The sequence below is a fragment of the Odontesthes bonariensis genome, chromosome 10 (genome assembly GCF_027942865.1).
Source record: "Odontesthes bonariensis isolate fOdoBon6 chromosome 10, fOdoBon6.hap1, whole genome shotgun sequence".
NCBI classification, from domain to species: domain Eukaryota; kingdom Metazoa; phylum Chordata; class Actinopteri; order Atheriniformes; family Atherinopsidae; genus Odontesthes; species Odontesthes bonariensis.
The window spans coordinates 25321386-25343198 of NC_134515.1; the positions used below are offsets into that span (position 1 = coordinate 25321386).

The window sequence follows — 21813 nt, forward strand, 5'->3', positions numbered from 1 at the left end:
TACCACTTTGCCTCTTCACTGTAGACGGGCATCCTTTGATTCTTGACAGCCAATCTGTGGCATAAACGCACGAGCACCAGGATGCAATTATTGGAAAACTTTCAAAGGCAATTCTTTGGATGATGCGTCTTGTGTTCATATTAGTTATTAGTTATCATTCATGTTGGGTCTTCTTTCCAAATTCTAATCTTAAAAGGGCTAATTCGGGCAACAGGGCATCAATTTCATACTAAGGAATTAGTCTGTAATCTGTGATTTATACAAGTCTTAGAGAAACCATACATCACCTTGTTTAATGCATACTAAGTTAAATCCGAAATCTTTACAACTCATTATGTAAAATAAAATAAATAATTTTTTCAATAGATAGTATTAGAGGCTCGGATTAAAGAAATCATGAATAATTATGTCAATATATAAACAAGATTAAGTTGAAATGTGTTCATTCTTATAGTAGAGTTGTAAAAGGTTCTCAATTACATGTGAATTACGCCCATTTGTAGCACAAACTTTTTTTTTTGGTATTCACGTAATTGTCAGCAGCACAAGACTTAAACTTTGAATAACTGGGTCGGCCTTGTAACTTCAACATGCCCTTCAATGCCTATTTTCCACGTTTAAAACGTAATAATGAATTGTCCTAAATCGCTCAATGTATGCCGCCGCCTTTCGCAACCACATACAACAAAGTGGGATGGCTAAAATGGTTTGAAAATAAACTGTCAAGACAGTTAATCCGTTGCTTGAATAGACCGTAAACAATATTAGTAATGTGGTCTCATAGCAATTATTAAGCTCATGAAATCCCAATTACAGTGAAACTGCATTTGACAAGGGCTCAACATGTTCGTTCTCAAACAGCCCTATGAAGTTGTTTCCTCAAGTTCACACTGCATGAGACAAGAGCATCAGCTCTGTCCATTTAATCTACACAAGATAGCTGGTCAATTCAGTGCCTCAAAAATAAAGTGATACACACAATTTAAATACATGTTTAGTTCATTTTATGCTCATGTTTACAGTTGGCATCATTTGCAAATTAAATGAATGTAGAAATCAAGATTGGCAAAGAGGCCAATAAAGAGTTTTTAACGAACATAACATTTCAGGAGTGAAAAACCCTCAACAGAAAATCAAAAGGAGACCTAATCTCTCAATTATTCAAAAGAAAAAAATAAATAAATAAGACTTCCCATATTGATAACATAAATGAGTCCTGGCAATATGGGTCAGGATCAACAAAATTCATAGCAACAGTTTGATGATCCATCGACAGCAGTCCCATTAGGAAAAAAAAAAAAAAAATGAAGCAAATATTAACAGTTTGCCTTTATATCAAACTCCAGAATTTACAGCTGTCCACTCTGGGCTCTGTTTGAAGGTAGATTCTGAGCAGCACCTCTTCCCCGTCGGCCTCTGAAGCCTTGGCCCCTGAAAAATCGTCCAGGTACCCCGAAAGTCTCCAGATTGCGTTTCCGCTCCTCTGCCCATGTCAATCTGAAACCGCACAGAGGCATAAAACTAAGCAAATCAGAAAAACTCAAACAAATATTGAATAAGGAGGACAGCCAATTAAGTCACCTGAACCCATTATCTGAGGAGATGTTGTCAAAGAAGGACTTTGCTTTGTTGTAGTAGCATTTTGGCCCAAAATTATCATCCTCTGCAGTGGAGCGCTTCCCTTCTTTCGACTTCTCTTCGAGCTCATGATTTCCATCTGCAATAAAACATGTACTGCAACAACAGTGATAGACTGGAGGGCCAAATACAATGTATGCATGTTAAACGCCAGATTTACAGATTCTCAATTCATGGGCCTTGTCAACTTATCCCCAATCCTATTGTCAGGTCATAATGACCATTAAGAACAAAGCTGCTTTGGACACATCTGTAAAAACTTAAAGTTACTTTTTCTCAATAGTAACCATTTCTACAATGGTACGATATGATTGTACTTCCTGCCCAAATGCAGCCAAACCACTTTCTCTTGACGCACCCTTTATTTTCATTCTTTCCTGCACCTCCCTCTCGAGCTCCTCCTTAATAAACTGTGCGTTTGAGGAAACAAAGTCGAAGTCTGTCTCGAACTTGAGGATGGGAGACGGAACATTAGCCACTATGAGCTGGCCTCTGCGACGGGTCCTGCGTCTTCTTGGTCCTAAGGGTGAGTTTAAAAAAAAAGTTTGTGAAAAAAAAATAAATAAAAAAAATTTCCACTTACTTAACGTGTACTTTTACATATTACCTTGTCGTCTTCTGGGTTGTGGCCGGTTTTCAATATTCTGCTGCCTACTTTCCTGCCGAGAAGCAGTCACACCTGGGCCCGACTTCACTTAAATTTGAAAAAACATAAATATAGAAAAACCAAAATCTGCACAGATGGATCTGCAGAGGTATGTTACTGTAAAAATGCACCAGAGATTAACAGTTTCAGCCATTCCTTCCAATTCAGTTGAAGGGAGAAAGCACTTTAAAAATAAACAAAAAACACTTTGATAACTCCAACCCTGCAAGCTTACCGAGAGTGCCACTGTCCCTTCGAGTCTGGGTATCCTCTCTTCTGGTCCTCTGGGGCCTCCGCCTGTCCCACCACTGCTCCTGGGGCACAGTTGAACCTCCCCTCTGCTGAGGTCCTTCCACCTGGATGGTTTGAACAGCCTTTTCTACCATGGGGCCGCGTCTAACGTGCATGTCTGGGAGTACAGGGCCTGCATCAAAAGTGAAGCAAAACACTACAGACAGACACACACACACACACACACACACACATCTTAAAGAAAAAAAAAAAAAAAAATTGTTGCTAGTTGACTTACCAAGACCAAGAGCTGCAGCATACTGTTGGTTGAGTACAGAGCTGGCTCCTAGCTGATTGTAAGCAGGCATCCTTAGGGGACTAAACGGCCCAAGAGCTGAGTAGATACCTGATGAACCTGTACTGGATGACTGAAAAGAGATGTCAAAGCAATTTAACACATATCCTTGCCCAAGGGGCATAAACCAGTTATTTTATACTGTACTTGTACTATTGCAGGATCAGGAGGTAGGCCATGGTAGGGTCTTGGAGGTTCACACAGCGCGATATCCTTGATATCACTTCCACGGAAAGTGATATATTCATATATATCATCTTTAGCCGGTGTTGGTCTGTCAGTGGGTCGTCCCTCCGTTCCGAAACATTTCACTAAGTAAAAGAGTATGCTTGATAAAGCTGAAGAAGCCCCATTCAAGTCTTGATAGTGTTGACTTCATACGTTTAATTAAACACAAAACAAACAAAAAAAAAAAACACCACAAACATGCTCACTTGAGAGGCCCTCAGGATCTGCACCACTCACCTTTTGCCAGCACTACTGTAGAGTTTGTTTTATCAATTGTATACAAAATCCCCTCATAACGATTCTGGGCTTTGGAAATCAACCCTATTTTACAGCCAATGTATGGCTTGGTTGAAGCCATTGCTGGACGATATTCGGGAGATGTGCTGTGGATTTCTTTCACGACTGACAACACATGGCGCCATTCAAACAATGAAGGAACCGGAAACAATTTATACAGATTCAAACATGACTTGAAACCACGCCCATCGATCGAGTGTTAACTCACCTGTCGAAACCACGTCAATTACCGTCATTCCGCATAACTGCAAAACATTCCTCTAATAACACGCAATATTTGATTAAAACTGGGGATGATTATTTGTAACAAACATATGGGCAGTTTTTGGGGGCTTTGATATTTTATTCATATATGTATAGGTATTTGATAAAGAGAAATTGGTTGTCGCAAATAATGCACGTTCATATGTCAACATAAATTCCAAAGAAAAAAATAATTAATTAAATTAAACAAATAAAACACTGGCTCGTCGCTTAGGTGTTGGTCTTATTTACTTTGTCCTCGAGACAGGCCAAATTCACTGTGTGTAGAAATTGACGGGTCTGCTGCAGACTTCATAGAAAAAAAAAAACAGCACACACACACACACGCAGCCATTTTGAACCACTCGGAGTATATGATAAAAGTCAAACGAGTGCAAAATGCTTTAATACCGTACGGAAATCTGTAAAGATATGTTGAACAGCAAAGAAACTCTCAGGGAGTTCCCTTGTTGGACAAAGTCTCGTCATTCACTAGTCAATGAACGGCTCCGTCCGTCTTCCCAGCGCAGCCAACACATAACCCTGTTGATGTATACTCTGAAGCCGTCAACCATTTGTTCCACACTTTATTTTCTTGCAGGAACCAATCACAACGTCTGGTGCGGCTGCGTCATTGGAGGTTCATCCAATCGGCGCATGCGTCTAAAGAACGAGCGTAGCAAGGAAAAGATGGCGGCGGGCTCCGATTTGTTGGATGATGTTTTCTTGAACAGAGAGGTAGACGAAAAAGTAGTAAGTGATCCAGTCGGATCTCTGGACTCTAAGGTAAAAGGAGCAAGTCACGTGAACTCAACGGCTAAGATTCAGTTTGCGTCAAATCACGTCGGCATTTCATCTGTAGGCAGTAATTTCAATGTTCAGGGCAGCAAAATGGGACTTTCACAACAAGAGCTTGCTAAAGCAGGTAAGATAGCTGCGCACTTCTGTTAGCTAACAGTAGCTCATTTTGGTCACGTTGTTCTAGTAATTTCGGCTGTAACTTGATTTCAGTTGTCATTTTCCCGTAACTAATGCAAACCGGACAGTTGTTCGACACTCCCCTTGTTTTCACATGTTTCCGCTGCTGTAGGGGCAGGAGTTCAAGGAGGTGTCAGTAACAGTGCGGGGTCCCCCGGTTCCAGCATGGATGGGGCAGCTGGGATCACCCCGGCGGCTGAACAGAGCGCGGCAGCCGTTCAGAGTCAGTCGAAGCCGGTCACAGCGAGCGGAGTTGTTGTGGTTGTACCGAATGCAACACCTGGAGTTGAGAAACTCGGATCGAGCGGTGCTCAAACTTTGAATGGAAGCGCCGCGGTGGTGAACTGTCACATCCCCGGAGGCGGATCAGCTGACAGCTCGCAGCCCGCTGTCACTCTTGTCAACGGACCTGTTTCTGTCACTAAAGAAGGCGCCGCAGCACCGAGCACTATTATTCGAACTCCTCTGAGTGCTCAAAATGCTGCGTCCTCGTCCGTGATTGCGTCTCAGTCCTCTGTGAAAACTGTACCCACAGTCACGCTTGTGAGGCCACCTATGCAAACTTCCAGCAACACCTCTCAAAGCGCAGTCAATCCGATCACTGTTTTAACATCGTCGCCGCCTGTTAGTGTTACCAGCACGACTGGCTCTCTTGTCAGCAAAACTGACTCCACTAAAACTGTAATGATAACAGGCGCACACGTCGTGACATCGACTGTCGCGACGGGGACGACGGTGAGGAGTCCGACTGTTTTGCAAAACATCAGGACTTCAGTACCTTCAACCATCGCTGCCACTCCTGCCGGTGGAATACGAGCCATTGCTACACAGGTGTTGGCTCCCCGGCTCACTCAGCCTCAACAAAACGCCACAAATGTCCAGAACATTCAGCTCCCTCCAGGTAAATTAACTGTAAAGTTTGAGAGCAAACCTGAAGTTCTCTGAATTAGTTTTTAAAGCTCGTGTCAAGCTGCAGAAATGTGTCAGAGAGTTTGTTGCTGCCTTGTAGGCAAAAGATAGTTTCAGACACTTTTTGTAGTAAGCAGAGATGACATCCAATTGATTGTCTTCTGAGGCCTCAAACATGAGATTAGAGATGGACAAGGTTCTAACAGCAGAACAGATAAAAAGCCTTGAGGGCAGTCGGCCCAACTAGAGTATATCAGAGTAGCATTTTGTTGCAATCTATTGATTCCTGTTTCTTTGTCTTGTTTGAGACAATTGCATTCTGTTCTCCTTTCAACAGCTGTTAACTTTCCATCTCCTGTGTGTTTTAAACTGTGCCATTATGAACAGTTCAATCATTTGTAAGTACTCAGCTGGTAGACCAAGCTTTTACACCTTAAGATTGATTCATTGAGGGACTAATCTAGGTTTATGTTGGCAGAAGTTAGAAAAATGGGATTATTTGGATGTACAGAAGTGCTCGCTTATTCGTGCTCCAGTGATCGGAGGTGTTCCGTCCTGAGAGTGGACTGTCAGACCAAAATGAGCCACAACCATCAGATTCATAGGACAAATGCAGTTTAGCCGCGTCTTTTGATAACTTGAGTCCATTTGCAACTTTGAAAAGAAGCAATGCCAGTTTTCCTTGCTTGTTACTCCTATTCTGCCTCTCTGGATGTAAATGTACTTGAGTCACCTGTTTGGTGGGCTGGCTGCACCCCCCCTGCTCCAGTGACAAGATACTGTAAAAGCTTCACTTGGGCTAAATGCAAGTTTTTTTTTTTTGTTTTTTTTTTAAAAAGAAAAAAAAATGTTATGATGTGCTGTAGCTTGAAATGTTTCCGTTTGCTATTACCATGTTTGTGGCTTATTTCAGTCGGACTGATGTCTTTTCTTTTTTTTTTCTTCGACTGGATGGAAATGTGTTGGCTTCGCTGGGATTGCAGGTGAGTGTGTGCAGTTTTGAGTCAGAAACTCCACACATGCATAAAGCTGTCTATTTGCTGATGAGGACATGAAAAGCAGTGACTCTGACGTGTTAACCCCCCCCCGGGGCATTTTGCCACGTGCAGGCATGGTCTTGGTCCGCAGTGATAGTGGGCAGCTGCTGATGATTCACCAGCAGACCTTGGCTCAGATGCAAGCTCAGTCGCAGTCGCAAAGCGCCATGACACCACGACCCGCGGCCCCCGCCAGCACTCCACCTGTCCAGATCACTTCCCTACAGGTACAGGTCTCCTGGAGGCCTGGGCACGGGCACACACAGAAAATGGGACTCAATTCAGCTCATGCGCTCTCACACACAGCTGTGTTTTGCACTTTTTGATCAGAATGAACACAGACTGTGTTTCAGTGCGATGCTAGCGGAACAGTCCAATACGTCTTTAGCAGCTAAATTGATCACAAACCTTTGAAAGGATTTAAAAAAAAAAATTTTATGTTGTAAATCCAGTCTGTCACTTCTGTAACAAAATAAAGGAAAAATAATAAGCAATGACTTTCACACATATTTAAACCCTGTTTTTATTGAAAGTAGACAACCTATTTTATGTTGATACTGAAGCATTCTCATGTGTTTTGAAGAATATCTTCTCTCCAAAACCCTTAAAAAGTTTGAATCTGGGGGCAAGGTTAGCACCGTCGTCTCACAGCAAGCAGGCTCCTGATTCGAATCCCAGACGCCATCAGTTGCACTTTATCATCTATTTCAACTCTTCACACACGATAGCATCTCCTTACCTGTCTACATCTGTCCTGCAGACTCCAGGTGCATCAGCTCTGACTCGTCCAGTTACCCCCGCCACCATTATCAAACAAGTCCCGAGCACGGTGACGGCCACCACCACGCTGCAGAGGCCTCCTGTGCTGCAGGTAACGTGTCAGAAAGTCTTCTAGGATGCTTAATGCCCAGAGCAGTGTATGAAATGATCAAGTCCAAAATGCTGTTAAAATGTGTCAGGTTGTCTGCGCCGACAACAAAAAGCTGAAGAGACGATCAGGTTAAACCAAACCACCCAGTTTTTATGTCATACTCCAGATTGCAGCCATTTAGTTGCATATAGAGACCATTTTTTTGGAGGTTGTGCCTGGTTAGTGAACAACTGTCCATCACTCTAGCTTTACTCGGCCGTTTGAAAGGTGGATTAATTTTTTCAAAAGAAACTATCATCCAGTCCCCTCTCTTACACGGCGGTCTAGAATCTGTGAAAACGGCTTGAAAAGCTCCCGCACTTCACGTGGCTAAAGAAAAGAAAATGAACGCCACGCGTTTCATGTAGGATGCCAAACTCTGCCGTTGTCCATTTTCAGGAAAAATGAAGTTTGCTGATTGGACCATGAACTATAATCACAGTTAGGAAGAGCGCTGACAGCGTGAGGCTTTGGATGTGTTGAAACAGTTGTTCTAATCAAGTGCCGCATTTGGAAAGCAGGAATCAACAAATCGGACAGCACAATTCATCTCTTTTTATTGTTGGGGGAGGAAAAAGAACTGAATTCACTAGGAAACAAGTCATGTGCGGCCGATGAGTTCATTTAGGCCGAGTTCTAAATGTCCTGTTGGGAGCACTAATGCTTCTAGTTGAGCTCTGCACTGAAATCTATTACGTATGTTTCAGCGCAGCTGCAAATATTCAAGATGTTTTCACTAATCCTGAAGATCTTGCAGCAGCTGCTGTCGGTGGTGCATAAAGGGTTGCACCAGCCATTGCTGCGACCTGTGCACGGCCACCTCCTGTGACTCGGTGACATCAACGACACCATCACCATCTTAGTCATAATAACTCATCCCCCGTTCTCGCCTGCGTTCACCAAGACATAAAATAACAGTACTGACGGCTGTAAAAGCCATCCCTGAATGCTTTCCTTTTTTCTTAAATCAAATTTTTTTTAACCCAAGGCCACAATCTCTTATCTTTAAAAAAAAAAAAAAAATTGTGTTTCTTGAACTCACACAATCGGCTCACAGATTGCTTACAAGACATTTCCCCTAGTTATGATTTTCAACTGTTTGCACCAAAAATGTGATGATCCAGTACGCTGGTAAAATCGGCCCCAAAACGTGTGTGTTCAGTCTGTGTGTTTTCGAGATTGTATTTTACAATATGACCTCCATTCCTCAGGGAATCAGTATCGGTCCACACGCCGGGGATGGCTCTGCTGTTGTTGTCAGGAATGAGACCGTTAATACAAGTGTTTTTACCACTCTTGCAGAGAGAAGTACAGCTTTTAACACATTTCTGTTTGATCAATTAGGACCGATTTCCTTCTCTGACATGCTGGAGTGTACAGGTTGTCTTGGAAATTCCCTTGGCGGTCAAGAATTTCTTTCTAAACTTCATTAGATTTTCAGATTGTTTGTGTTTTTGTTTCTAGCTTGTTATTTTCACTGGAAGATAAGAACCGATGGGGTCCATAGAGCCTTGGGGTGTCTGTGTCAGTGTCTTGGGAAAAAAAAAAAAAAAATAAAATTAAGAGAACAGTCGTATTACATCGTTGTAAATGTTCAGTTTTCCGTGCCGCGAAACCAGACACCCAGCAAAGCTTTTACTCTTTTCTTTTCCTTCATCTCGTGCAGAACACCATCATGCTGGGAGGAACTGCCACGGCCACGGGGCAGCCGCTAGGAACGCCCACCACGGTTCAGCCTGCGGCGGCGGCAGTAGCCCAGAGGGTGGGGCCCGTGGCGGCCACGGGGAAGCCTGTCCCTCCAACGCAGATCTCCGCTGTAAGAGACGCGTTCTAACTTTGAATGCTTTCGTCTGTCCACTCTGTCGAGAAAGTTAACCGCGGACTATTTCGTGCGTGTAGGAAACGCTGGAGAATGTGAAAAAGTGTCGAAACTTTCTGTCGACGCTCATCAAGCTGGCGTCCAACGGAAAACAGTCATCTGAGACCACGGCGAATGTGAAGGAGCTGGTCAAGAGCCTGCTGGTACTTTCCTCTCTCGACATGTCTCTGCTCTCTTTTATGTCTTTTGTCTCTTGATGTGATCCCCTGTATTTTTTTTTTAACAGGAGGGAAAGCTAGAGCCTGAAGATTTTACCAGCAGGCTGTACAGGGAGCTAAGCTCTTCACCTCAACCGTACCTTGTACCTTTCCTTAAGGTGAGTTCACCAACAAACCCGGCGATACGGTCATGTGTGAAAGTAGGGGCATATTCCATCGATCAGTGGGTGATGGGTACATGATGAGATTAATTCAATTATAGCTATAGTTGGATTATGCTCCTAATTTGAGTTATCCTTGGATATATGGCGTTGAATGAATGGAATCATTGGCACAAAGCATGTCGTACGATAGGTGGTGCTGTACCCATTTCAACTATTGCTAATAGAGCCACTTCCAGTTGACCGCTTCACCACCAACAACAACAAACTCATTTGAGAAAGATGGCGAACGAAGAGCAAGATGAAGCTACTTCCCTCTACATTTTGTTTTTGATGAGCATGCTTATTGCAGAAACGTGATGCACGCATTCTCCATCGCTTTGTTTGTTTCTTTCCGACGGCGGCGACAACAACAGTAATGTAACCCCACTGCGAGTGTTGCATTAGAAACTGTCCGAGTACATTCCCTGCAGCAGACCAGTTATTCAAATGACCTTAAACTACTTAGTTTTGGGTCTCACTAGGTCTGCACTTTGTAGCTCCTTCTGGATCATATCTAGCTTTTTGTACCCATGTATAAGCACTCTTGTACACGGGGCATGTTTAAAATGTACCCACAGATTTTTGTGATGTTTTTTTTAAAGTAGGGGTGCACCGATCGTCCCCGATTTCCTTAATTTTTGGGTGATCGGACATTGGCCGATGCTTGCATGCGAAACCGATCTTATCTACCTCCGCAAAGGCCTGAAATCCGGCACTTTCCCTTTTTCTCTGCCGTGAGAGAGGGCTGACTGACTACCTCGTGTACAGTTCATGTTCAATGTTTCTCAATAAAATAAGATTGGGACATTGAAGGTGTATGCTGTCAGACTGACCTTATAACCCGACAGTGTCAGTAATAAAAAATAAAAAAATCTGAATCGGCAGGTCAGGTTTTTAAGTGATCGACCAGAAAACTGCAGTCGGTGCACCCCTATTTTAAAGCATACTTTGGATCATTTTGGACATGTAGAGCCAATTTTTACTTCTTTTTTTTTGACTGCATGCCAAAAAGTTCAGATATTCAAGTAGAATCTTTTTTTTTTTTTTTTTTTTTTTTTACCTGACTTTTAAAGCAATGCTTCTTGTGCCAGACAATTTCAAAGCAGAATTTTCCCGTCCTCGTGTTTACAAATTGGCAGTGTGCTCTCATCAAATGCTGTTCGTCGAATTCTAGACCTTATTTCTTCTTCGACGTTGCCTTTTTTCCCAGGTGATGTGCAGCTTTATCTGAAAGCGTTCTTGAGCATTTGGCCGACTCTTGCTACAACTAAACAGCTTTTTTTTCTTTTTCTTTTTTATCTATGGCGATACTCTGCATGTAGACACAGGATTACTATTTTCTTTTCTACACAACTTAGCCGTGTACACAAGGGACGTGTGAGGGTGGCTGCACATAAGTCACACTGACAGGAAGCTGTAGTTCTTGTGATTTAACTATTGCAAAGCGTTTTACGATACTACAGCGGGTTCGATCGATGCCAAGAAATAAATTACAGGTCCCTCATCTTGATATAAAGCCCTTGAGTAATCCACAGATCAATAGTTTCACTCTTTCTTACATTGACAAGGGTCCCAATGATCTAGTTCATTAAAAGGAGCTCCAAAAAGAAAGGGGAAAAAAAAAATGACGATGTATTCTCACGGCGTGCCGTTGCATCATTTCCAGTGAGCTGGCAGCTGTGCCTTATTCTCATTCTCCCTTAGAACAAGAATAAGTCTGCTTTGCGCATAAAAATTCCTAATACAATGATTCTAAAATATAGACGACCATCTAGACTTCTCTTGAAGATATAGTAGCCTCTGCGTCATGTCCACAGGTTACAATTGCCAACAGCACATATGTCTAGCAGTTCAAGCATTCTTTTGTGCCGGTGGGTCCTTTTTGATTTTAGGGTAACAGCATAGTGGGAAACGGGAGCAAACAGAAACCTGTTGCGTGGCTGGACAGATCACGGTCAGGCTAAAGTGTGGGCAGCGTGTTGCAGGGATAATTTTTTTTAACTTCTTCTTCATCATCCCTCACTTCAAAGTTAAAAGCTGAACGCTGGACTGGAGCCATAACAGGCAGGCTTGCTTGAAAAGTGAAAAAGCGGCACGCCGGCTAACTTACTCATTTGCTCACAGACACTGTGCACTCATCGGGTGAGATACCGCAGACGCTCGCACGAGCGCATGCTGCGAGAGTCTGCGGGTGTTTCTTGGTTGCCATCGGTAACCCACATGGTTGAGTCACAGCCATCGAAAATGTGAATTAAAAACAGAATGCGGTGATTTGCTCATCTCATAAAGCAATAGTTTCATACACAGCAGGTCATGAGAAAACATTACAAATGTCGACAGTCTTTTGACAACAGTCTGTAAACATCTGGGAACTGAGGATACCAGCTGTTGGACCTTTAGGAGAGGAGCGTTGTCCCATTGTTGTCTGACGCGGGACAATCTTTGGGTCTTCCTTGTCATATTTTGCATTTCATGATGTGTTTGGCAGTTTTCAGCTAGTGAAAACCTGTACATAGCTTTCAGCATGAATGCTGCTATTCCAGATGTAACAGCTGTCAGTTCCAGAGGCTCTAATGCATTCCCATACTATCAGAGAAGCGGGTGTTTTTAACTGAGAGCAGGCAGGCAACAATGTTGATGGTCCCTCTCGTCTTTGATTCGGAGAATGCGGGTTTCCATTATTTCCAAAAGAATCTCACATCCGGACTCATCTGACCACAGGACAGTTTCCACTTTTCCCTCTGTTAATTTTGAATGAGGTTTGGCCAAGATGGCGTTTCTGGCTCGTGTCCACATACCTCTTCTTTGCATGATGGAGCTTTAACCTGCATCTGTGGATGACCCGGCAAACTATGTCGAGCCGTGCTTTCCCACAAAAGAATCATACCTGTTCTTAATGCAATACTGCCCGATCGCAAACATCCAGTATAGATTGTCTCCCGACTCTCTGAATGCTTTGATGACATCATGTGCTGTAGATGATGGAAAGATTAAAAATTTTCACCAGTTTACACTGACAAACGTCATTTTTAAAAAATTGTTCTAAGGTTGCTGAACCTCCGCCCATCTCTACGTGTGAGAGACTCTGCCTCTCTAAGGTGCTCTTTTTATACCCAGTCACGTTACCAATCAAAGTATTTAGCTGCAACACGTTCCTCCTGCAGTGTGGCTGGGCTGGAAACAGAGTGCAGGAGCCCGAGCATACAGAGGGAGCTTCGAGAAGAACTACAGCTTCGCAGTCAGCTGCAGTGGTTCGTGCAAAGGTCGATGTACATTGCCTCCCTTTTTGGACATGTAAAACTGAAAGGTGATCCCAGGGCAGACCCACAACACACTGGAAATGTATTTTTTCTGGCCTAGGAATGACCTGGGATCCCCCAGAGGGGGGGGCTGAGGTGTGTAGTTGGTAAAAGGGACGTCGGGTTTTGCTCCTGGACCCGTTTCCTCCGCAACCCGACCTCAGATTATCGTCAGAAAATGAATGAATGGATTGGTTGTCCTGCTGTTCCTTCTTCAAGCCACTCACCTTTCCTGCCGTTTGTCGGCTCCGTTCCGACTTTTTGAGACTTGTCGCTTCTGACATAGTCAAGATGCTTTGATACTTTTCACGAAACAGTAAAAGAAGTCCCACTTTCAACATTTGAGCCGTGCTCCATTGTGAAAATGATCGTGTTTCTGTCAGACTTTGAAAACAATACATTCTGCTTTTATTGACATTTTACACAGCATCCCAACTCTTTTAGAACTGAGGTTTTTTAAAGCAACCTCCTTAGATTTAGTTGGCGCCTACGAAACGATAATTTAAAAATGGGAATTAATTAAGATTAAGTCACAATAGAATTGTACAGTTTGACATATCTCAGTTCTGGTTAACATGTCTGGGTACGGGGGTATTTATTATTTCTGGAACACCAAAGCTCACTCGGAGGGAGGCTTACTTTAAAGTAAGGCTGCATTTTGCCGCTGGCTGGAGGGACGGCGTGTCAGAGTGAGTCGAGAGAGAGGAAAGGATCATGAAAAGAGCGAGCGACAATGGCGTGCTGTGTGTAAGGACGCTGGTGTGGCTCTGCGAAAATCAAGAGTGAACAGCAGCAGCTAAATGAAGTTGTCTCTTTTTTTTCGCACCAATGTGTCCTTTCCGCTGTGTGAGAAGGGCGACTGTTGCGCTGTAGCCCTTTGAGGGAGGTCACGCCAAGACGTTTTGGATAACTCGACACAACTGGTTGAGCCATTTGATCGTTTAGTCATGGTCATGGATGTCTGCCCCCCCCCATAGCCTTACCATATTTTTTAGTCATTAATAGTCCATTTCCAACCATTCATATCTGTGGGAAATAAAAAATCTGGTGCTGCGGAGAGGGGAGTTGTTTGAGCGTGTTTCACATTTAATCAGTGTTCTCAGTGCTTCGAAGTACATCGTTAAATCAGTTTAACTACACGATAACCCTTAAAAACATTCAAGCGTTCCCTGTTTGATAATTAAGCTGTGGGCATTGGTGCCTTGTCGCCATCATTATAACGTTTTCCCCGCAGGTATGTGTCATATTTGATGTAAAATAGATAAAGATTATATCGTATAACATTCAATAAATGGGTAAAAACATGAAATAACACAAACGATACATGAGAGTAGTTGAGGGTATAAATTGCACCGATTTTTTTTTCCCAAAGAGCTGCCACCGTGTCCTCTGCTCTGTCTCCGCCTGCAGAGAAGCCTCCCAGCACTGCGCCAGATGACCCCGGACTCGGAGGCCTTCATCCAGCAGAGCCTGCTGCCTCAGCCAAGCGCGCAGCCTGCTGCAGCGGCCTCCACGGCGCTCACTGCTGTGGTGCTGCGACCTCCTCTCTCCACCGCCGCCACCGCATCCACGGGCACCGCCGCCACCAAAGCCACAGTCATCAGCCTCACTCAGACGCCTCACAGCAAACCCGGACTGGTAATTTTAGTCCCGCCTTTTGCATTTGAGTTTCCACTTCGATTCTAGCTTGTGCTTTTATCGGTGTCCCCCGTCCTTTGTCTCTGAATGTGCAGATTGTGCCGCAGCAGCAGGGGACCGTGGTGAGGCCACAGGTGACGCTGGCTCAGTCTCCCATGGTAACTGTCAGAGGACAAACTCAGAGCCGGATCATTGTGGGTCAGCCACAGGTGGTCAAACAGCTACCAGCAGGTGTGGGTTCAGCAGATGTGTACACATGAAATTTTTGTCAGCGGTCAGCGCAAAAACTGCGCCGTTGCTCTCAGTTTTGTAGTAGGAAGAGTCATGTAAGTGCTGTGAAAATAAATTTGTGTTAGAAAGTCAGATTTTACTGCTGCCACCGTGTGACTTCAGTATGCAATTGTGACAAACGGCTGATGCATTCTTCTTATTGCTGTTATTATTCCTTCAATCAATCAATCAATCAATCAATCAATCAATCTTTATTTATATAGCGCATTTCATACCACAGGCAACTCAATGCGCAATGTGTGTTCTTCTCACTAAGCTGCACAAATGTGAGCATGTGTTCATGTCTTTGACTTTCAGTCTCAGCTATGAGGCAGACGTTTGCTCCGGGGGTCCGAGGCGTTCAAGTACTCAGTCAGGCTTCTCTCACCGATGCTCAGAAGAACAAGCTGAGGGAAGCGGGAGGGGGATCTTTCAAGTGAGTGGCACATTCAGATTTCCTCAGTGTCTCTTAAATACTGTTCTCCGTGCCATGAAGTGAATGTCATTAGCCGCATTCGGACTGTAGGAACCTTTGGCAGTTCCTATAACCTTTTAACCCATTGGCGCCTAAAGCACCTGCAAAAAAGGCTGCTCAATGCCTAAGCCAGTTTTTAGAAAAGGTCCCCAATGCCTGAGGGTTTTTTGAACTAAAAACAATTCATTGAAAACACCTAAGAAAAATTTTAAAAAATTTCGCTGGCTGGATTGTATTACTTTTTTTTTTTTTAATCAATGTTGGACATTTGGTTCATGTAGTTTTGCTTTATGATTCAGGATAATACCCAATGCTGCTATTTATTATACTACTATTACTATACTGTTACTATACTATAACTAAATCATAATCATAATATCAGCAATAATTATGAATGATAAAAAAAAACCTGCAATATATCTTGCATTGTGCAGTTATACTGTATACTTCAGTGACACGACTTCTAAAACATCATAGTTGTCATACTGCAGTAATTCGCACCGGTCTCTCTTTTTTTTTGACATAAGGGCAACGCCACTCAAATAAGAATGAGAAGTCGTCAGAATGCAGCGCAAGAATAAATAATTACATCATGTCTTAACGATCTCGTGCCATCACTCGGGCTACATTTGTCTGATACAGCCACTTGCTCTGCCTCCAGTAATCCCGGCGAGTTGGTAGTTTGATTATTCCAAAAGTTAGGCAGACACTGATGAAAGATTTCATCTCCTGCTTTGACACGGGGCTCCACTTCGAGTTGGATGGTGTGTGGCCGCGCCAACTCCACATCACTTCCATCGCTGTCACAGTATGTCTAACCGCAGCCATTGTAGCCGAGCTGTCAAATTAGCTACAAACGCACTATTGCAGAACAGGCTAATCGAAAACACCCACCTCATGTGTATTTGAACCAATTATTGTGCATTACATGCTGCATGCGTCTTGAAAATAATGATAAATGAACAATGTTGCGCTACGCAACAACCGGCGTTAGGGACAATGTTGCGCTACGCAACAACCGGCGCCAATGGGTTAATCCACGGGGGCGTTTTTTCCCACATTCAGACATACAGGAACTCGGGACCATCGCCCTCAGTTCCTATAACCATTTTAGCTCCTTCTCCGAGGCTGGGTCTTTTCTGGGTTCTATAGGAACACATCTGACGGAGGTGTGTGGTGGTCGGTAGCTACGCCCCTTGTCATGCTGTCACGGCTGAAATGTTTCCTCATACAACACGGACACAACCTGCGCGTGTTTAATAAGTTAAACTTACACGTCGTCTCCTTTGTCTGCGGCGCTCTGCTCTCCTTTCTTCCTTCATGAAACGAAGAAGTATCGCCTGCGCTCGATCCTGACTCTCTCTGTGAGCTCTTCCAGCCTCGATGTTAGACGCCTGATGCGATCGTCAATGATTAATATTACCGTCATGCAGACCATGAACACGGTGGCCTCCCGCTTGCCATATTAGCTTCTTTGTGGTGTTTTTTCTTCTCTCCTTACTTTTCGTGGGTTTTGTTGTTGAGTGTGGCGCTAAAGTAACACGTCACTGTCGCAGACGGCTGCGACAGGTATGTGACGGGCAGACGGGTCCCGACTCGAATGCAGACTGAAACAGTTCCGCTGGGGGAGGACAGTTATCAGAACGAAATTCGAGGAGGACGGTTCTTAGAACGGCTCTGTCCGAATGCGGCTAATGAGTGTCATTGAGTCAGTTCTTCGTTGAGCGTGGTTTTCATGCTAACATTAGAGAATACTTAAGGTAAATGTTTGGATTCTTAGTGGCTGTAGGAAATGTTTCCGCTGACGTTCGGCCATTTCGTCTGAACGGCGCTGAACTGATCACTTTGAATTGGTAAACATTGTTAGTATTGCTGCGCTGACAGTTGGGCTGTATCAGTAGTTCTGTATTTTACAGTTGAACACAGATTACATTATAATGATGTTAGTGTTAATTTAAGTTCTTAACAGTTATTCTCTCCTTCTGTTATTGACATGTTTGTGTTCCTTTTTTATTTTTTTATTTTGGTGAAATATTCTCAGTTACTTTGTAACAGGTGATCGAGTTTCGTGAGTCTGGATTATTCTGGATTATTCTGTCTAAATGCTGGGTTGCTCTCTGTGTCTCCCCTTTTACCTTTTAATTTGATGCAGGGATGACGATGATATTAATGACGTGGCCTCCATGGCGGGGGTCAACTTGTCTGAGGAGAGCGCCCGTATCTTGGCAACCAACTCCGAGCTTGTCGGCATGGTGACTCGTTCCTGTAAGGACGAGGCCTTCCTCTCCGCCCCGTCGCTCACTCAGTTAGCTCTGCAGATTGGTGAGAGAACACGTGAGAAAGTGTGCGGTGCGCCGTTACTGTAGGCCCATTCATCACGCTGTTGTTGTTACAGGCAAGAAGTTTGGCGTGAGTGAGCTGGGCACAGATGTGATCAGCTACATTTCTCACGCTACGCAGCAACGACTGCGGAACATCTTGGAAAAGGTGTCGCAAGTCGCGCAGCAGAGGAACATAACTTTCAAGGTGATTACAGCAACACGTGAGTGAGTTGGGACAGTTGGCCCGTTCACCCTGTTCTGAAGGCTTTCTTGTCTTTCTGTAACGCCGCCTCACTTGCCGCCACCCTCAGGAGCACGAGCGGTACGAGCAGGCGAGCGACGTGCGAGCTCAACTCAAATTCTTTGAGCAGCTGGATCAGATGGAGAAGCAAAGGAAGGAGGATCAGGAGCGAGAGATCCTCTTGAAGGCTGCCAAGGTAACCAGACTACACCTTGTTGAAGCAAGCACTCTTTAAAAATGTTTCGTTCCGCCTCAAATCTTTTTTTTTTTTATATTAATCAAGCTAAAGCCAAAGGGGGGGTGCCTCAGATTTCGAAAAAAAAAGCAATCATTCAGCAGGTTTTGGGAGTTGAAAGAATATCTGCAGATATCTGCTTAGTCTACAAGGCCTTGGGCAGGTTGGCCTGTTTTATTGGGGTATTTGTCAAATACAAGCGCCCCAGAACTGCTCTAAAGATACTTTGTTATTTTTGTGAAAGGATGTATGTTCTCTTCTTCACCTTCGTGGGTAATGTTTGGCCCATAAAGGTCTCGAATTAAAACGTGTTGATGTGCGCCAGGCGACGGGGGTTGTAAAGCAACCGCGTTTTTTCTTCCCGCGACTCCGAACGACGACACGATGTGGAAATGTTGTGGAAATTGTGTGTATTTGAGATTTCTCATTAAGATAAGTCCTACTGTAGTTTGACTTGTATTTCCTGAGCCACCCTCGGCAAAAACTGGCTCTCGCATGACAAATAATCCCACCGTGGCTCTTATATTTGAGATCTCTGTCATTAAGATTCCTACGAAATCAAGAATTTCAGTTTGAAGTCCCTCAAGGATTGACCTTGTGTTATTCAAACAAGGACATAGTATAATTCGCAGTAAGAATCCTACACACTGTCGTAATTGCATGGAGGAGGCGAGTGAAGAATCTCAGATCAGTGTCATTAATATACATTGCCTCCAGGCAACAGACTTGCAAACTCTGAGCGCAGGAATGAATAAAACAGTCTATTAATAAATTGAACATATCCATCTTGTAAATATTAAAATGTCCTTTACTGCAGTCTCGGTCGCGGCAAGAAGACCCCGAGCAACTCCGCCTTAAACAGAAGGCCAAGGAGGTAAGCGCGTGTAAAATAAAGCGACCGCATGGTCCTTGTGACGACTGCAGTCACGATTTGTGTTAATCGTGTGTATTCCAGATGCAGCAGCTGGAGTTGGCTCAGATCAGACAGAGAGAAGCCAACCTAACCGCGCTGGCAGCAATTGGCCCCAGGAAAAAACGGAAAGTGGATTCTCCTGTTCGGGGTGCAAGTGCAGAGGTGAGGAACGTGGAGCCAGGGGATGGGTGAACTTGCACATATTTATTTCAGACTGTTTAAAGAAGTCCATAAAGGCTAAAACATTTTGTGTTTGCCCTGTTTCGTCCTGCCAGGGCTCCGGGTCTGGCCCCTCCCAACCCGGAGGCTCCAGTGGAACGGGCTCCAGACAATTTATGCGACATCGCATTACCAGAGTCAACCTCCGGGACCTGCTCTTCTGCCTGGAGAATGAAAAGGAGACCAGTCGCTCGCAGCTGCTCTATAAAGGCTTCCTCAAATAGCGCGTGAACTGACATGACTGGTCTCCCTCAGTGGCGTTTAAGGAAGCGGTTGACCGCCGTTTTCTCGGACCCTTGCTGACGTTCCTTTTTTTTTTTGATCTGCTGAATCATGACACCTCCGCTGCAGGAAGAGAATCCTCTGAAACGCAGAGGGAGAGACGTAGGCTCTTAAAGGCAGCCTCACCGAGCACGGGCCTTTTTTGCAGATGCTGCTCAGAGACGGAGCGGACGTCGGTCTTAATTTCGTTGTGCCTACTGCCTCGGTTTGCTCCTCAGAGACCGGTCGCACCCAACTACACTCGACTCATGTACTGCCTCATGCTGCGCACTAGAAACTCATAGCAGCCAGTCTCTTCAGAGTGTTTTCAGCAAACACTCTGTTGACGGAGATTTTAATTTATCACACGTTTATACTGTATTTTATTAACGCCTGTGGATTGTTTTTACCAAAACTAATCTTGTCGAGTCGTCCGTTGCGTTGCCTTCTTAACAAGTTAAGCCATATGCGTTTGAATGTTTTGATTCAGCTATCCGACAGTTCTCTTGGATTAGTGCTTTATTGTTTTGTTTTCCGTCTCCCATCTTTTGCTTGTTTTTGTTTTTTTCTTAACTGGAGCCAAAAAGATAGGTTGCTTATATGTCACATGTTGTGCATGGCGTTCAGGCAGTATTAGAGCTCTTACCATCAGGATGTACGCTGGGTGTTTTATTTAGACTGCACCACAGTCTACACAGACTGTAAATACTTTACATTCATGCTGGTAATCTTTTTTTTTTTTTTTTAAGAGTACTACACAACCTTTAACACCAGTAACACAAACCTCCATCTCAATCCCAGTGAGCATAGTTCTCAGATCAACTGTTGCAGACTCACTTCAGTGTTGGATAAAGAAAAAGCAATTAAGAAAGAGCAACTATATCGGAACACGACGATGTTTTACCTTATGAGACCCAAAATGTGGATTTGAATGTGTGGGCGACTATACCCAAGTCAAGTTTTAAATTTTTTTTATAGCTGAAATACATTTGGGTAGGACGTTGCCTCAGAAAGAAGGCCTGAAAAAAAATTAGATGGAATGCTGTCGAAAACAAAATGTTCGAAAACAAAATGACCGCATAAAGTTAATGTGCCGCAACGCAAACACTGAAAAAGAATCCGTAGACACGAATCTTAATAATGTTACCGATTGTAGTCATTTATCTTCGTAGGTTCACGTTTTTTATATTTATGAGTAACGGAGGTCACATGGGTTTATGATGAGTGAGAACTGCACTTGATGCATAACCCTTTTTTTTGTTGTTGTTGTTTTCCATCGAACACGAGTCAATCAGATGAATGTACCTGCTTTATAAGTTGTTTTTTTTAATATTCCGAATACTCGTAAAGATTTTGGCCTTTTTTTTTTTTTTTTTTTTTTTTAAAAGAAAGTTTATTTGTAAATTTTACTACTGTAAATACTGTTTGCTATTGTAGATTTATCACGTGACACCTTCGAATTAAGAAAATGTCTTATTTTTCATATGTGGAGAAACGTGACAAACGAGATGATGTGCTTTCTTGCCAATAACTTGTACATTTTGCACAGCCATATGTTTATATGTAAATATCTGAATTTAAAAAGAAAAAAAATGTTTTTAATGCCTATTTTATAAATGATTGACAGAGGATGATCTTTATTAAAACCAAAAAAAAAAACGCTTCCGTCTTAAGGGTGTTTTCTCGGTCAGCGCTGCCACATCACGCAGTGTTTTTTTTTACGTTTAATTATTCACCCGTCGCTTTTATCAAAAGCGACTTGGAAGTGAGGAACATTCGTCACAGCAAAGTTGGAAACCCCGGTTTGCACATACATTTCTGTGTCTGTTCAAAACTACTGTATTTGAATGATAGTGCTAGTAGAAAAAGTGTAAAGTAAGATTTATTTTATTTTAAGTTATCTTGGGAGAAATAAGAACGAAAGTAGATTTTTATTTAGGGTTGACCGGTGCGCCCCTGCTCTTAAAAGAACTGGTAGCTTGTTCTATCATTGTGGAACGACAAATGAAAATGGCCTTAATCAAGAGTGCCTTGTGTGTTAAGATGGCAGTGCCAGACTACGTTAATGAGAGGAAGGTTGAGGGTGAGCAGTGTGGGCCATCTGTAGGGGTTTCGCTCTGCATGCTGGGAGACATGCTAGAAGAGGAATGCAGTAGTTGAAGTGACAGATAACTATAGATAACCATGTATGTATTCCAAGAGAAGGTGTCCCAGTACTGAGCCTTGGGG

General features: G+C 43.5%; 2 protein-coding genes across 2 annotated transcripts; one reads left to right on the forward strand and one right to left on the reverse strand.

Moving 5' to 3' along the window:
• Positions 1-1127: 1127 nt before the first annotated feature.
• On the reverse strand, positions 1128-4402 carry LOC142389793 (protein LSM14 homolog B-like). The gene is made up of 8 exons (XM_075474896.1): positions 3336-4402; positions 3018-3181; positions 2814-2943; positions 2520-2708; positions 2246-2332; positions 1997-2158; positions 1582-1717; positions 1128-1497 (listed from the first exon to the last, which is right to left on the reverse strand). The coding sequence occupies exons 1-8, from the start codon at positions 3454-3456 to the stop codon at positions 1350-1352; spliced, it is 1137 nt and encodes a 378-aa protein (XP_075331011.1). The 5' UTR covers positions 3457-4402; the 3' UTR covers positions 1128-1349.
• On the forward strand, positions 4200-20965 carry LOC142389792 (transcription initiation factor TFIID subunit 4-like). The gene is made up of 16 exons (XM_075474895.1): positions 4200-4563; positions 4729-5517; positions 6635-6789; positions 7323-7433; positions 9139-9288; positions 9372-9494; positions 9578-9667; positions 14422-14649; positions 14745-14880; positions 15238-15355; positions 17547-17716; positions 17790-17920; positions 18027-18152; positions 19009-19065; positions 19147-19266; positions 19380-20965. The coding sequence occupies exons 1-16, from the start codon at positions 4296-4298 to the stop codon at positions 19545-19547; spliced, it is 2940 nt and encodes a 979-aa protein (XP_075331010.1). The 5' UTR covers positions 4200-4295; the 3' UTR covers positions 19548-20965.
• The last annotated feature ends 848 nt before the right edge of the window (positions 20966-21813 follow it).